The sequence below is a fragment of the Nicotiana sylvestris genome, chromosome 8 (genome assembly GCF_000393655.2).
Source record: "Nicotiana sylvestris chromosome 8, ASM39365v2, whole genome shotgun sequence".
NCBI classification, from domain to species: Eukaryota; Viridiplantae; Streptophyta; class Magnoliopsida; order Solanales; family Solanaceae; genus Nicotiana; species Nicotiana sylvestris.
Window position 1 is genome coordinate 205,004,969 of NC_091064.1, and position 13,670 is coordinate 205,018,638.

Here is a 13,670-nt window from a genome sequence, read left to right on the forward strand (position 1 = left end):
TCGTACGCCAAAGCACCTGGTTGAGCTTTATCAAGCCTCCCTGAAGAAGACAGAGAAAAATGCTGAAGCAAATTTTATTTCTGAAGATAATTTAGACTTCATGCATTTGGATGTAGCTGATTACTTTGCACTCCCAGAAGGAGAAACAAGTCATGTAATCGGTAGTGAATCTGTAGAAATGTAAATATTTTAATTTTTGTTGTTTGTAATAGATAGTATGGTTATGTAATTATTGTACATAAATAAAAGTTATGCTTTGATAATGATGTTTACTATAATATATTTTATTTATGTTATTTTGAAGAATATGGATAACCCTCAAATTATGTTTGGATCAAAGACAAATCATGAAGATATTTGTGTTATTGATAGTGGAACAACTCATGCCATATTCAACGATCAGAAATACTTTTCTTATTTGCATAAGGAAAAAACAAATGTTTCAACAATTTTCTGGTAATATAAGTTTGATTGAAGGCTCCGGAAGAGCCATAATATTTCTGTCTAAGGGAACAAAACTTATTATAGACAATGCATTGTTCTCCTCCAAGTCCCGAAGAAACTTGTTGAGTTTTATAGATATCCGCCGAAATGGGTATCATGTTGAGACAATAGATGAAATGAACAGGGAATATCTTTGTATTACAAAGAATATTTCTGGCCAGAAATGCATTGTAGAAAAGTTACCAACTTTATCTTCTGGCTTATACTATTCAAAAATTAGTACAATTGAAGCACACTCTATCGTAAACCAGAAGTTTACGGATTCAAATACTTTTGTGCTTTGGCATGGCCGTTTGGGCCATCCCGGATCAATAATGATGAGACGAATTACTGAAAATTCGAGTGGGCATCCATTAAAGAACTTGAAGATTCTTACAAATGACGAATTTTCTTGTGATGCTTGTTATCGAGGAAAAAGGATCACTATACCATCACCAATGAAGGTTGGTATTGAATCCCCTGCCTTTTTAGAGCGTTTACATAGGGATATATGTGGACCTATTCACCCACCAAGTAGATTGTTTAGATATTTTATGGTCCTAATAGATGCATCTTCAAGATGGTCTCATGTGTGTCTACTATCATCTCGCAACCTGGCGTTTGCAAAGCTATTAGCCCAAATAATTCGATTAAGGGCACAATTCCCAGATTATCCTATAAAGGCTATTCGCCTTGATAATGCTGGAGAATTCTCATCTCAAGCTTTTGATGATTATTGTCTATCCGTTGGGATAAAAGTTGAACATCCTGTAGCTTATGTTCATACTCAAAATGGCCTTGCAGAGTCATTTATTAAACGCCTGCAATTGATAGCAAGACCACTACTTATGAAAACAAAATTGCCCACTACTGCTTGGGGCCATGCTATCTTGCATGCAACATCACTTATCCATCTCAGACCGACACATTATAATAAATATTCTCCGTCACAATTAGGTTTTGGTCATGAACCAAATATTGCCCATCTACGAATTTTCGAATGTGCTGTATATGTGCCAGTAACACCAGCACAACGTAGTAAGATGGGACCACAAAGAAGGATAGGAATATATGTTGGGTTTGAATCACCATCTATTATTCGCTATCTTGAACCATTGACAGGAGATTTATTTACTGCTCGATTTCCAGATTGTCGGTTTGATGAAACAAATTTTCCACAATTAGGGGGAGAGAAAAAGGAAACCAAAAGAGAAATTGTGTGGAAAATTTCATCATTATCTCACTTTGATCCCCGTACCCCTATATGTAATCAAGAGGTCCAGAAGATCATCCATTTACAGAATACAGCAAATCAAATGTCAGACGCATTTACTGATTTGAAAAGGATAACTAAGTCACATATCCCAGCAGAGAATGTGCCTATCCGAATTGATGTCCCAGTAGGACCATCTACTAGCATGAGAAATAGTGAACCTAAAGCACGCCTGAAGCGTGGTAGGCCTTTGGGTTCTAAGGATCGAAATCCTCGAAAAAGAAAATCGACAAATGATCAAAACGATACTATGAAGGGATCCCCTGAAGAGACCCAAAATCTGATTAGTTCTGAGATTCCTGAAGAAATCAATGAACCTGAAGCTCATGTGAGTGAGGAACTTTTAATAAGTTCGAACGGTGATGGGATTAATTTAAATCGATTTGAAATAGTGGTGGATAATATTTTTGCATATAATGTTGCACTTAATATTATGCAAGATAGTGAGGATCTTGAACCTCGATCTGTCGAAGAATGTCGACAAAGATCTGATTGGCCAAAATGGCAAGAGGCAATTCAATCGGAATTGAAGTCACTTGCTAAAAGAGAGGTCTTTGGACCAGTAGTCCAAACACCTGCTGGTATAAAACCAGTTGGTCATAAATGGGTTTTTGTGCGAAAAAGGAATGATAAAAATGAAGTTGAAAGATACAAAGCTCGCCTTGTTGCACAAGGATTCTCACAACGACCTGGAGTCGATTTTGATGAAACATATTCACCTGTTATGGATGCCATAACATTTCGATATCTCATCAGTTTAGCACTACATGAAAAGCTTGAAATACATCTAATGGATGTAGTTACAGCTTATCTGTACGGTTCACTTGATAATGAAATTTATATGAAAATCCCTGAAGGATTTAAAATGCCTGAAGCAAAATCTCAGGAAATGTATTCAATCAGATTACAAAGATCTTTGTACGGTTTAAAGCAATCTGGGCGCATGTGGTATAATCGCCTTAGTGAATATTTGCTGAAAGAAGGTTACATAAATGATGTTATTTGTCCATGTATTTTTATAAAGAAAATGGCATCAGAATTTGTTATACTTGCTGTTTATGTTGATGACATAAATCTTGTTGGAACTCCAGAAGAGCTCCAAAAGGCAATTGAATATCTTAAGAAAGAATTTGAGATGAAAGATCTTGGAAAGACAAAACTTTGTCTTGGTCTGCAAATTGAACATTTAGCAGACGGGATCTTTATCCATCAATCTGCCTATACAGAAAGGGTCTTAAAACGCTTTTACATGGACAAAGCGCACCCATTGAGTACACCAATGGTTGTTCGATCACTTGAAGTGAATAAGGATTTGTTCCGACCTCCAGAAGAGGACGAGGAACTCCTTGGTCCCGAAGTACCCTATCTCAGTGCAATTGGTGCACTAATGTATCTTGCTAATGCTACAAGGCCTGACATAGCATTTTCTGTTAATTTACTAGCAAGATATAGTTCTTCTCCTACACGGAGACATTGGAACGGGATTAAGCATATATTGCGATATTTAAAGGGAACTCTTGATATGGGTTTGTTTTATGCTAACAAAGATAGTGCAGACCTTGTTGGTTATGCAGATGCAGGTTATTTATCTGATCCCCATAAAGCTCGATCTCAAACCGGCTACGTATTTACATATGGAGGTACTATCATATCATGGCGCTCCACAAAGCAATCTATTGTTGCTACTTCTTCAAATCACGCTGAGATAATAGCTATTCATGAAGCAAGTAGGGAATGCGTATGGTTGAGATCAATAATTCATTTTATTCGAGAAAAATGTGGTTTGGAATGTGAGAAAAGACCCACAATTTTATACGAAGACAATGCTGCATGCATAGCCCAATTGAAGGGAGGATTTATAAAAGGAGATAGAACGAAGCACATTTCACCAAAATTATTCTACACACACGATCTTCAGAAAAATGGTGACATTGATGTGCAACAAATCCGTTCAAGTGATAATCCAGCAGATTTATTCACTAAATCTTTGCCAACTTCAACTTTTGAGAAGATGGTAACAAGATTGGAATGCGGAGACTCAAATATTTGAAACAAGGTTTTCATCAGGGGGAGTAAAATAAGCGATGCACTCTTTTTCCCTTACTAAGGTTTTTTCCCATGGGGTTTTCCTTATAAGGTTTTTTGAGGCACCTGGCAATGCGTCTTACTAAATATGTGTACTCTTTTTCCTTCACTGGGATTTTTTCCCACGTGATTTTTCCTAGTAAGGTTTTAATGAGGCACATTATCATTTAATGAACATCCAAGGGGGAGTGTTATAAATATATTATATTATGGATGTTTATTTAGTACTCCGTTGTAAATAAGCTTCTTGAAGAAGCTTATCCATATGTGACTCCACCGTAAATATGTTTATCTATTTAGTACTCTATTGGAAATAAGCTTCCTGAAGAAGCTTATCACTTCGGTACCCGGTTATGGATAAATATTACCCTCGGTAGAAGATTATTCCTACCGGGTATAATAAGCTTATCTTTTCAGTACCCAGTTATGGATAAACATTAACCCCGGTAGAAGATTATCCATACCGGGTATAATAAACTTATCCTTTCAGTACCCAGTTATGGATAAACATTACCCCCGGTAGAAGATTATCCATATCGGGTATAATAAGTTTATCCTTTCAGTACTTATGGATAAACATTACTCTCAGTAGAAGATTATCCATATCTGGTATAGTAGCAGCTTACACAACAACTTCCTTTCTTCTGTAAATAGAAGAGATTTCAGTTCATTATGTACATCAGTTTGAATTCGAATAATATAACAGTATCTCTCTATACTTGTCTTTATTTTATAGTCTTTATTTTATAACACACTATTTACTCTTTGGTTCTATCTGTTTGGTCATTTATTTGTTTATTTATGTTTACTAGCAAGGTACACAGACAATTATACATTCAACTACAGTTATAATCAAACTGAGATTTTATGCAAATATTTCAGAGTGAAGCTCAATTTAGAAAGCAAGCGCAGCTGAGATTTCCTGGATATAAGTTATATTTAATTCGCGTAACCTTAAAACCTATGTGATAAATTAGGGAAAAGGGAAAAAGTAGGACAAAAGCTCAGGGAAGTTAGTGCGTAACCATCTCATTATTTAATTGTTAGACAGATAGCAAACTTTTTATTTAGTTATGTCTTCAATAGGCCTCTTGTGTGTAACACTGATTCTTTATCACGAGAAGTACGAGGAGATTCTTTTAATGGTGATAGTGAAACTCAAACTCAAGCCCGTTATATTACCTTATGGTGATTGTTGGGGTTTTATATATTTAAGTATATTAAATACTTAAAAGAGGGTTAATAGAAAATGGAGGGAAATGAAATTTTTGAGTGAAATTTTAAGTTTTTCCCCTTGGCAAAGGGACAGTGTCCCATATTGGAAGAAGAAGAAGAGGTTTTTTATGGGTATATAAGCAATTGCTCTTCTTCTTCTAGCTCTTACAGAGTTAAGAAGAAGGCAAGTCTCGCGCCGTCGTCGTCGCTCGCTCGGCTCGGCTTTGGCTTCGAATTTGATCAAATGATTAATTGATTAAAAGTTGTTAACACCGAAGATGCCGGGTTGAAGAAGTTCGTTGCTGCAAAGTTTTTGGACTACAAAATGGTAGATAGCAAGTATGTTATTACCCAAGTCCAGGAATTGCAAGTGATTATTCACAATCTCCTTGCTGAGGGTGTCAAATTGATACTGATGTTGAAAGTAGTAATCTTAGTATTTTTACTAACAGAAATTTCATTGAAGGTCTTGTCATCAATGAAGCATTCCAAGTAGCAGCGATGATTGAGAAGTTGTCTCCTTTGTGGAAGGACTTCAAAAACTACTTGAAATACAAACGCAAGGAGATGTCCCTTGAAGATCTCAGTGTTTGGTTGAGAATCGAAGAGGACAACAAAGCTGCTGAAAAGAGAGGCCGTGGAAACTCAACAATAATGGGAGCAAATATTGTTGAAGAGAACAAAAAGAGGAAGAAGGCTTATGGACCGAAATATAACCCAAGCAAGAAGCGGTTCAGTAGAAATTGCTACAACTGTGGAAAAGCCGAACACAAATCTACGGAGTGTCATGCTCCGAAGAAAGACAAGAAGAAGGGTCAAGCAAACATGGCCGAAAATCATGATGATGTTGATGACTTATGTGCCATGCTTTCCGAATGTAACTTGGTGGGCAATCCTAAAGAGTGGTGGATTGATTCTGGAGCCACGCGCCATGTTTGTGTTGTTAGAGAAGTTTTTGCTACTTATGCTCCTGTTGAACCCAATGAGATTCTTTTTATGGAAAATGCTGCAAAGGCCAAGATTGAAGGATGTGGGAAGATATTTCTCAAAATGACTTCCGGCAAAATGGTGACTTTGAACAACGTCATTCATGTTCCCGAGATTAGGAAGAATTTAGTTGGAGTTTGAGTCTCCCCAAGAGCAAGGTGGGAAGTTCTTGGAGGGAAGGATATCGGGGGTCTATTTGGAAACAGTCTCTATACCCCAGGGTAGGGGTAAGATCTGCGTACACACTACCCGCCCCAGACCCCACTAAGTGGGATTATACTGTGTTGTTGTTGTTGTTAGTCTCTGCTGGACTTCTTGTTAAGAATGGTTTTAGATGTGTTTTTGTTTCCAATAAGGTTGTAATAAGTAAGAACGAAATGTTGTAGGAAAAGGTTACCTCACTGAGGGCCTTTTCAAGCTGAATGTAATGGTTGTTGAAAATAATAATAAAATTTCAACTTTGTCTTACTTACTTGAGTCAAATGAATTATGGCATATACGTTTGGGTCATATTAATTATAAAACCTTGCGGAAAATGATTAATTTGGAAGTATTGCCTAAATTTGAATGTGACAAATTAAAATATCAAATATGTGTGGAATCTAAGTATGTTAAACATTTTTATAAGTCAGTTAAAAGGAATTCAGATTCTTTAGAGTTAATTCACACAGATATTTGCGATATGAAGTCAATAGCATCTCGCGGTGGAAAGAAGTATTTCATAAATTTTATTGACGATAGTACTCGATATTGCTATGCTTACTTACTTAATAGTAAAGATGAAGCAATAGATGCATTCACGCAATATAAAAATGAAGTTGAAACGCAACTTAACAAGAAAATCAAAATGATAAGAAGTGATAGGGGTGGTGTATATGAATCTCCTTTTGAACAAATATGTTTAGAATATGGAATTATTCATCAAACAATGGTCCCTTACACGCCCCAATCCAATGGGATTGCAGAAAGAAAGAATCGTTCATTAAAGGAGATGATGAACGCATTATTGATAAGTTCTGGTTTGTCACAGAACTTGTGGGAGGAAGCCATTCTTACGGCTAGCCGAATACTAAATCGAGTACCCCATAGCAAAATACAATCCATTCCATATGAAAAATGGAAAGGAAGGAAGCCCAACTTGAATTATTTTAAAGTGTAGGGGTGTTTGGCAAAAGTGCAAGTTCCTAAACCCAAAAGGGTAAAAATAAGACCGAAAACCGTTAATTATGTTTTCATGGGATATGCGACTAATAGTAAAGCATATCGATTTCTGGTTCATAAATCAGAAAATCCCGATATTCATAATAATACGGTTATAGAATCAGATAATGCTGAGTTCTTTAAAAATATATATCCGTATAAAAAGGAATGTGAGTCGATTGGTGAAAGATCTAAACGACCTCGGGAAGAAACAAAAGAAAGTACACTTAACCAGGAGGATCCAAGACGTAGTAAACATCAAAGAACATCTACTTCATTTGGACCAGATTTTGTGACTTTCTTATTGGAAAATGAGCCTCAAACATTTAAAGAAGCTATGTCTTCTTCGGAATCATTGTTTTGGAAAGAGACAGTCAATAGTGAAATAGAATCCACACTGAACAACCATACATGGGAATTGGTTGATCTTCCTCCTGGAAATAAACTGTTGGGTTCTAAATGGATCTTTAAAAGGAAAATAAAATATGATGGCACTATTGACAAATTTAAGGCAAGACTTGTTGTCAAAGAGTATAGACAACGAGAAGGTCTTGACTATTTCGATACATACTCTCCAGTTACAAAAATTACGTCCATAGGAACGTTAGTAGCGTTAGCTACAGTTTATGGTTTTGAAATTCATCAAATGGATGTTAAGACAGCCTTCTTAAATGGAGAGTTGGAGGAAGAAATTTATATGGAACAACCTGAAGGGTTTGTAGTTCCAGGTAAAGAAAAGAAGGTATGTAGACTTGTTAAGTCCCTTTACGGACTAAAACAAACACCCAAACAATGGCATGCGAAATTTGACCAAACAATGTTGTCAATTGGTTTTAAAATAAATGAATGTGATAAATGTGTGTACATTAAAAATATTCCAAATCACATAGTCATTGTTTTCCTATATGTAGATGATATGCTGATAATGAGTAATGACATTGCCAACATAAATGCGACTAAGCGCATGTTAACTAGCAAGTTTGATATGAAAGACTTGGGAGTTGCTAATTTAATTCTGGGAATTAAGATCCATAAGACTTCTCAAGGTCTGACATTGTCACTATCTCATTATATTAAGACAGCACTTGAAAAATTCAAGCACTTGGGCTTTAAAGTTGCAAAGACTCCAATTGACGTGAATAATGCATTAGCAAAGAACAAAGGCCAAAGCATATCACAATTGGATTATGCTCGTGTGTTGGGCTGCTTAATGTATATCATGAATTGTACACGACCACATACAACTTGTGCTATAAGTAAATTGAGTCGATATACGAGCAATCCAGGTCAATCTCATTGGATGGCCATGAAATATGTTTTGGGGTATTTAGTACATACCCAGGACTTTGCTATTACAGTAAATGTCATGCGGTCATTGAGGGATACTGTAATGCAAGTTGGATCACCGGATCAACTGATTCCAAGTCCACAAGTGGATATGTATTCACGATTGATGGAGGAGCGGTATCTTGGAAGTCGTCCAAACAAACTTGTATTGCCCGCTCTACAATGGAGGCTGAGTTCATAGCCTTAGATAAAGCCGGTGAAGAAGCTGAATGGCTCCGGAATTTCTTGGAAGATATTCCATTTTGGCCCAAACCGTTGGCACCAATATGCATACACTGTGATAGCCAAGCGGCAATTGGAAGGGCTGGGAGCGTTATGTATAACGGTAAATCTCGTCATATACGACGAAGACATAAAACCGTTAGGCAACTTCTCTCTAGAGGAATTATCACGATTGACTATGTAAAGTCAAGTGATAATGTGTCGGATCCACTTACAAAAGGCCTAACTAGAGAGGTTGTTGAGAAGTCATCAAGGGGAATGGGATTGTGGTCGAGAACAAGTCATAGTGGCGGTAACTCTACCTAGAAGATTGGAGATCCCAATATCTAGGTTCAAAGAGATCAAACAAAGTCATTAATGACGGTTCAACATTGTCAACTAAACTTTTGGTCCATTCTCGTGATAGGACAATGTTCAGTGCCAAGGATAAAGCATTAAGGCTTTTTAATGATTTCTAAATTTGATACGGGGTATATCAAATAGTGTATCTACGGGATGACACGTTTAGGAATCACCTATGTAAGTGTGAAGTGTTAGCCGCTTCAAGGAGAATCTTGCAAGACCAGTTCTCTATGCACTTATGAAACCAGGTGGTGTTCATGGCTGAAACGAACACAATAATGAGAATCAAAGACGGTTAAGGGTTGGTTGTGTGACTTGTGGTTGTCTAGATATACACCAAAGTTCAACAGTTCAAAGATATCAAATCTACCGATTGATCGAGTATATCCGACATAATTTCACTACGAAAAGTTCAAAGGGAAACCTACTTATCCAGATGCAATTAATCCTTACTTGCGAATCACACAGTTTTTCATGCATGTTTCCGTGATATAGCCATTCCCCATTCATGTGGGGGATTGTTGGGGTTTTATGTATTTAAGTATATTAAATACTTAAAAGAGGGTAAATAGAAAATTGAGGAAAATGAAATTTTTGAGTGAAATTTTAAGTTTCCCCCCTTGACAAATGGACATTGTCCCATATTGGAAGAGGAAGAGGTTTTTATAGGTATATAAGCAATTGCTCTTCTTCTATCTCTTAAAGAGTTGAGAAGAAGGCAAGCTTCACGCCGTCGTCGTCGTCGCTCGCTCGGCTCGGCTCGGCCTCGGCTTCGGATTCGGTCAATTGATTGATTAATTTTTTGGACCAAATTTATTTATTAATAGTAAAATATTAACAGAAATGTTATTAAATATTTTAATAATAGAATATTAATATTAAAATAAATATTAATATTAAATCCTCCAATCCGTTTTTCAGTTGTGTAACTGAAAATTAAACTACCCTCTTTAATTTTTCCTCTCTATTTTCCCTCTTTATTGTTGAGTAAATAGCCATTTATGTAATGACATTTATGATGTGGCCGTTTTGCATAAACAACCATTCTAAATAGTTGCACCTCTTCAGAATTCAGCCCAACTTTGGCTATGAATACAAGTCTATTATGCTCAGAATTTTCATACAATTTTCTGAGTTTCTCCTCCTTCTTCTGCATACTTTTAACATTAAACAAAGCAACAGTAAGTGTGATTTGCTACCGAACTTTGTGTTCGCTAAAACACTGGGGGTTGAAGTACCACTACACCAGTATGTAATTTGTTATATCCTGGGAGGAAATAATCCATAACCTTAGGTACTAGGAAGGGATTAAATTCCTTAAGGAAACACTGTGAATTCAGTGGGCTCGGATTAAAATTCTATTTTGTTTTTCATTTATGTTTATGTTCATTTATATTTTCCAGAATTATTTTACAAATACAGTTTACTAACAGTGATAAGGGTGGATATGCAGCTTTTGAATAGCGGATTCATCTAAATCCAATATTTTCATGCATTGTATAAATTTATATGTAAAAATTTACTAAATTGCTATAAATAGTATATATGAACTCATAACTTTAAAAACATAATGATTTTAATGCTAAAGTCCATAAATGTTGAACCTCATAAAGTTAAAATCTTGGATTCGCCTATGTGTGGTGGTATATAACCATCTCATCCCAAAATAAATTGTTAGAGAAAATATACTTTGTTTTGCCTACCTAGTATATCTTAAACAAAGACAACAAACAATAACGGCTCAGTATAATCCTACAAGTAAGGTTTGGAAAGGGTAATATGTACGCAGACCTTATCCCTATCTGAGGGACAGAGAAGTTGTTTCCAGGAGACCTTCGGCTCAAGAAATCTAACAAGAGAAGAAAATAAGATTTTTCCCATTCAAGCTTAGCATTCCAGTAGAAAGAGGATCCTAACATAAACAGAGAGGAAGATAAACTCCAAAGTAGACTATGTAATCAGAGTACAGAAACAGTAGGTAAGTGCCTTAAAATGTGTGCGAAACTGGACTTGTTGTGAAATAAAAGAGAGTGCTCTTCAGTCTTCACGGACTATAATAAGCAGTCACGGATTAATGGATATTGAAGTGCGCAATGAATACAATGAACAAAGCTCCAAAGTTTCCATTTCAGTATTTCCCAGCTAATCACTTTGGAATTCCTCCAGCAACGTGTTGCTCTCTCAGTTCCATTTCAAGTAAATACCCCATTCACGGGTTGCACATACCATGCACCTATAAAAACTATAGTGTAATATCAAAAACCAAGAACATAAGAAAATAATGCAACTATCCTTTTTAGAACCCAAAATTAAAGTTATGGGTTCAAAGATTTCAGCAATCTTCTTCATTTCTATGATTTTCATGTCAACATGTTTATCACCAGCTTATGCAACTTCGGGACAATGCCCATGTACTCCTCCTTATCCACCTTACCAACGCCCTAGTCCACCTGGCACTACTCCACGGCCGCCACATCCGCCTAAATCTCCACGTCACCCTCATCCACCTAAGTCCCCTGGTAGGCCGCCCCACCCTCCGTCAACGCCACGTCCGCATCCACCAACGACCAAACCACCACCCCACCACGGCGGAGCACCTCCTAGGGTTTTGCCGCCTATTGTCAGACCACCACCAGTTGTAACACCTCCGGTCACAAGGCCACCTGGCATTTCACCTCCAGTCACTAGGCCACCTGGCATTTTACCACCTATTGTCAATCCTCCTGTTGTAACACCTCCAGTCACTAGGCCACCTGGCATTCTTCCACCTATAATAAATCCTCCGGTCACTAGGCCACCTGGCATTCTGCCACCTATAATAAATCCACCTGGCATTTTACCACCAATAACAACTCCTCCCGGAGGAATCCCACCACCTTCTGCTGGATATCCACCTTATGCACCTCCTGGTGGAGGTGGTGGTGGTGCGCCCGGTCGCGGAGGAGGAGGCGGCGGCGGTATTCCGGGTATTACTCCAGCGCCGCCTGCCACGTGTCCTATAGATGCATTAAAACTTGGGCTTTGTCTTGATGTTCTTGGAGGATTAGTGCATATTGGGATAGGAAATCCAGTGGAACATATATGCTGCCCAGTGTTACAAGGATTGCTAGAGCTAGAAGCTGCGATTTGTTTATGCACAACAATAAGACTTAAACTTCTTAATCTTAACATTTTCCTCCCATTGGCACTTTCAGTTCTTGCAACTTGTGGTTTAACTCCTCCTCCTGGTTTCATATGTCCTCCTCTTGTCTGAACTAAGGTTTTTATGTTGGTCCTTTTGTTTTAATTTCCATTGTGCACGGTAAGAGATAATATGCAAATAATTAGTTCCTTAGTCTTGTTTTTTCGAGATGTAAAACGTTAACTATCCTAAGAGTTTGTGTCTTTGTTATGTTTTTGGTATTTCGCTCCCACAAATTGGATTCTGAAAGTGTGTAAAACTCAGTAATAATGTATTGGTGTGGGTTTCATGTTCATTTGCATGGAGTTCCTTCATACTTCTGCATCTTTAATTATAGTATATTTTGTTGGCTCGATAACATAAAAAGTCGTTGGATATACCCAACTGTGTACTAAGCTGTCCACGTAGATTTTTTTGAGTGGGCATTTTAGAAAAATATTTCTTAATTGATTTAGCAATAAAAAGTTTTAATCTATTGGACTTACTTAGTGAAAATAGATTGAAAATCTTTAGCACAACTAATATATTAATATATCATATATTCAAAATAAATTCATAATTAAATTGAATAGATGTATCTAGGGAGAATTCGCTTTGAAGAAACTATTCCCTAGATACACATGTTGTTATTTCACAATTATCAATTTAAAAATTTTAAGAAAGATCTAAAGTTAGGGATTCATTCCCATTCTCATAAGAATGAATACTATGATTCGCGTTTCGAACATGCATGAATACAACATTTATAGGATAACTTCCATCTTGAACGTTCTGTGGCGTTTTTATAAGATATCCACGATTTCTCTCTATTTGTAATCTAATAGTAAAATCAGTTGGTTCCATTAAACTGGCTATATGTTGTGTATTATCAACTATTTCTACATAAGGCGGCAAGATGATATCTTGAGCAGTTACAGATCCAGGACCCTTGACATAAATAGATGCGTCAGAAGTTCCATATAGATTACTTCTTAATACAATTTCTTTCAAATTCATTAAAATTTCATGTACCGATTCTTGAATGCTCGTTATGGTAGAATATTTATGTGGGACTTTCTCAGATTTTACATATGTGAATCATGTTCCTTCTATTTCTCCAAGTAAAGCTCTTCATATCGCAATGCCTATTGTGTCGGCTTGGCCTTTCATAAGTGGAGACAGAATAAAGCGTCCATAATAAAGGTGTTTACTGTCTGTTCTTGATTCAACACACTTCCACTGTAGTGTCCGAGTAGATACTGCTACTTTCTCTCGAACCATAGCACTATTATTTGGTTAGATCATCGAATCTTTTATTTTTCTTGAGATTTCTTCAATGTTCAGTTCTACGCACGT

The 13,670-nt window shown here is 36.8% G+C and overlaps 1 protein-coding gene across 1 annotated transcript; it reads left to right on the top strand.

Moving 5' to 3' along the window:
• Positions 1-11,398: 11,398 nt before the first annotated feature.
• On the top strand, positions 11,399-12,630 carry LOC104212260 (36.4 kDa proline-rich protein). The gene has a single exon (XM_009761479.2). It carries the CDS (start codon positions 11,436-11,438, stop codon positions 12,405-12,407), a length of 972 nt encoding a protein of 323 aa, XP_009759781.1. The 5' UTR covers positions 11,399-11,435; the 3' UTR covers positions 12,408-12,630.
• Positions 12,631-13,670: the final 1,040 nt, after the last annotated feature.

What these genes read in the sequence shown, in the direction of transcription:
- LOC104212260 (XM_009761479.2), top strand. Translation starts at nt 11,436, where the DNA reads ATGCAACTATCCTTTTTAGAACCCAAAATTAAAGTTATGGGTTCAAAG.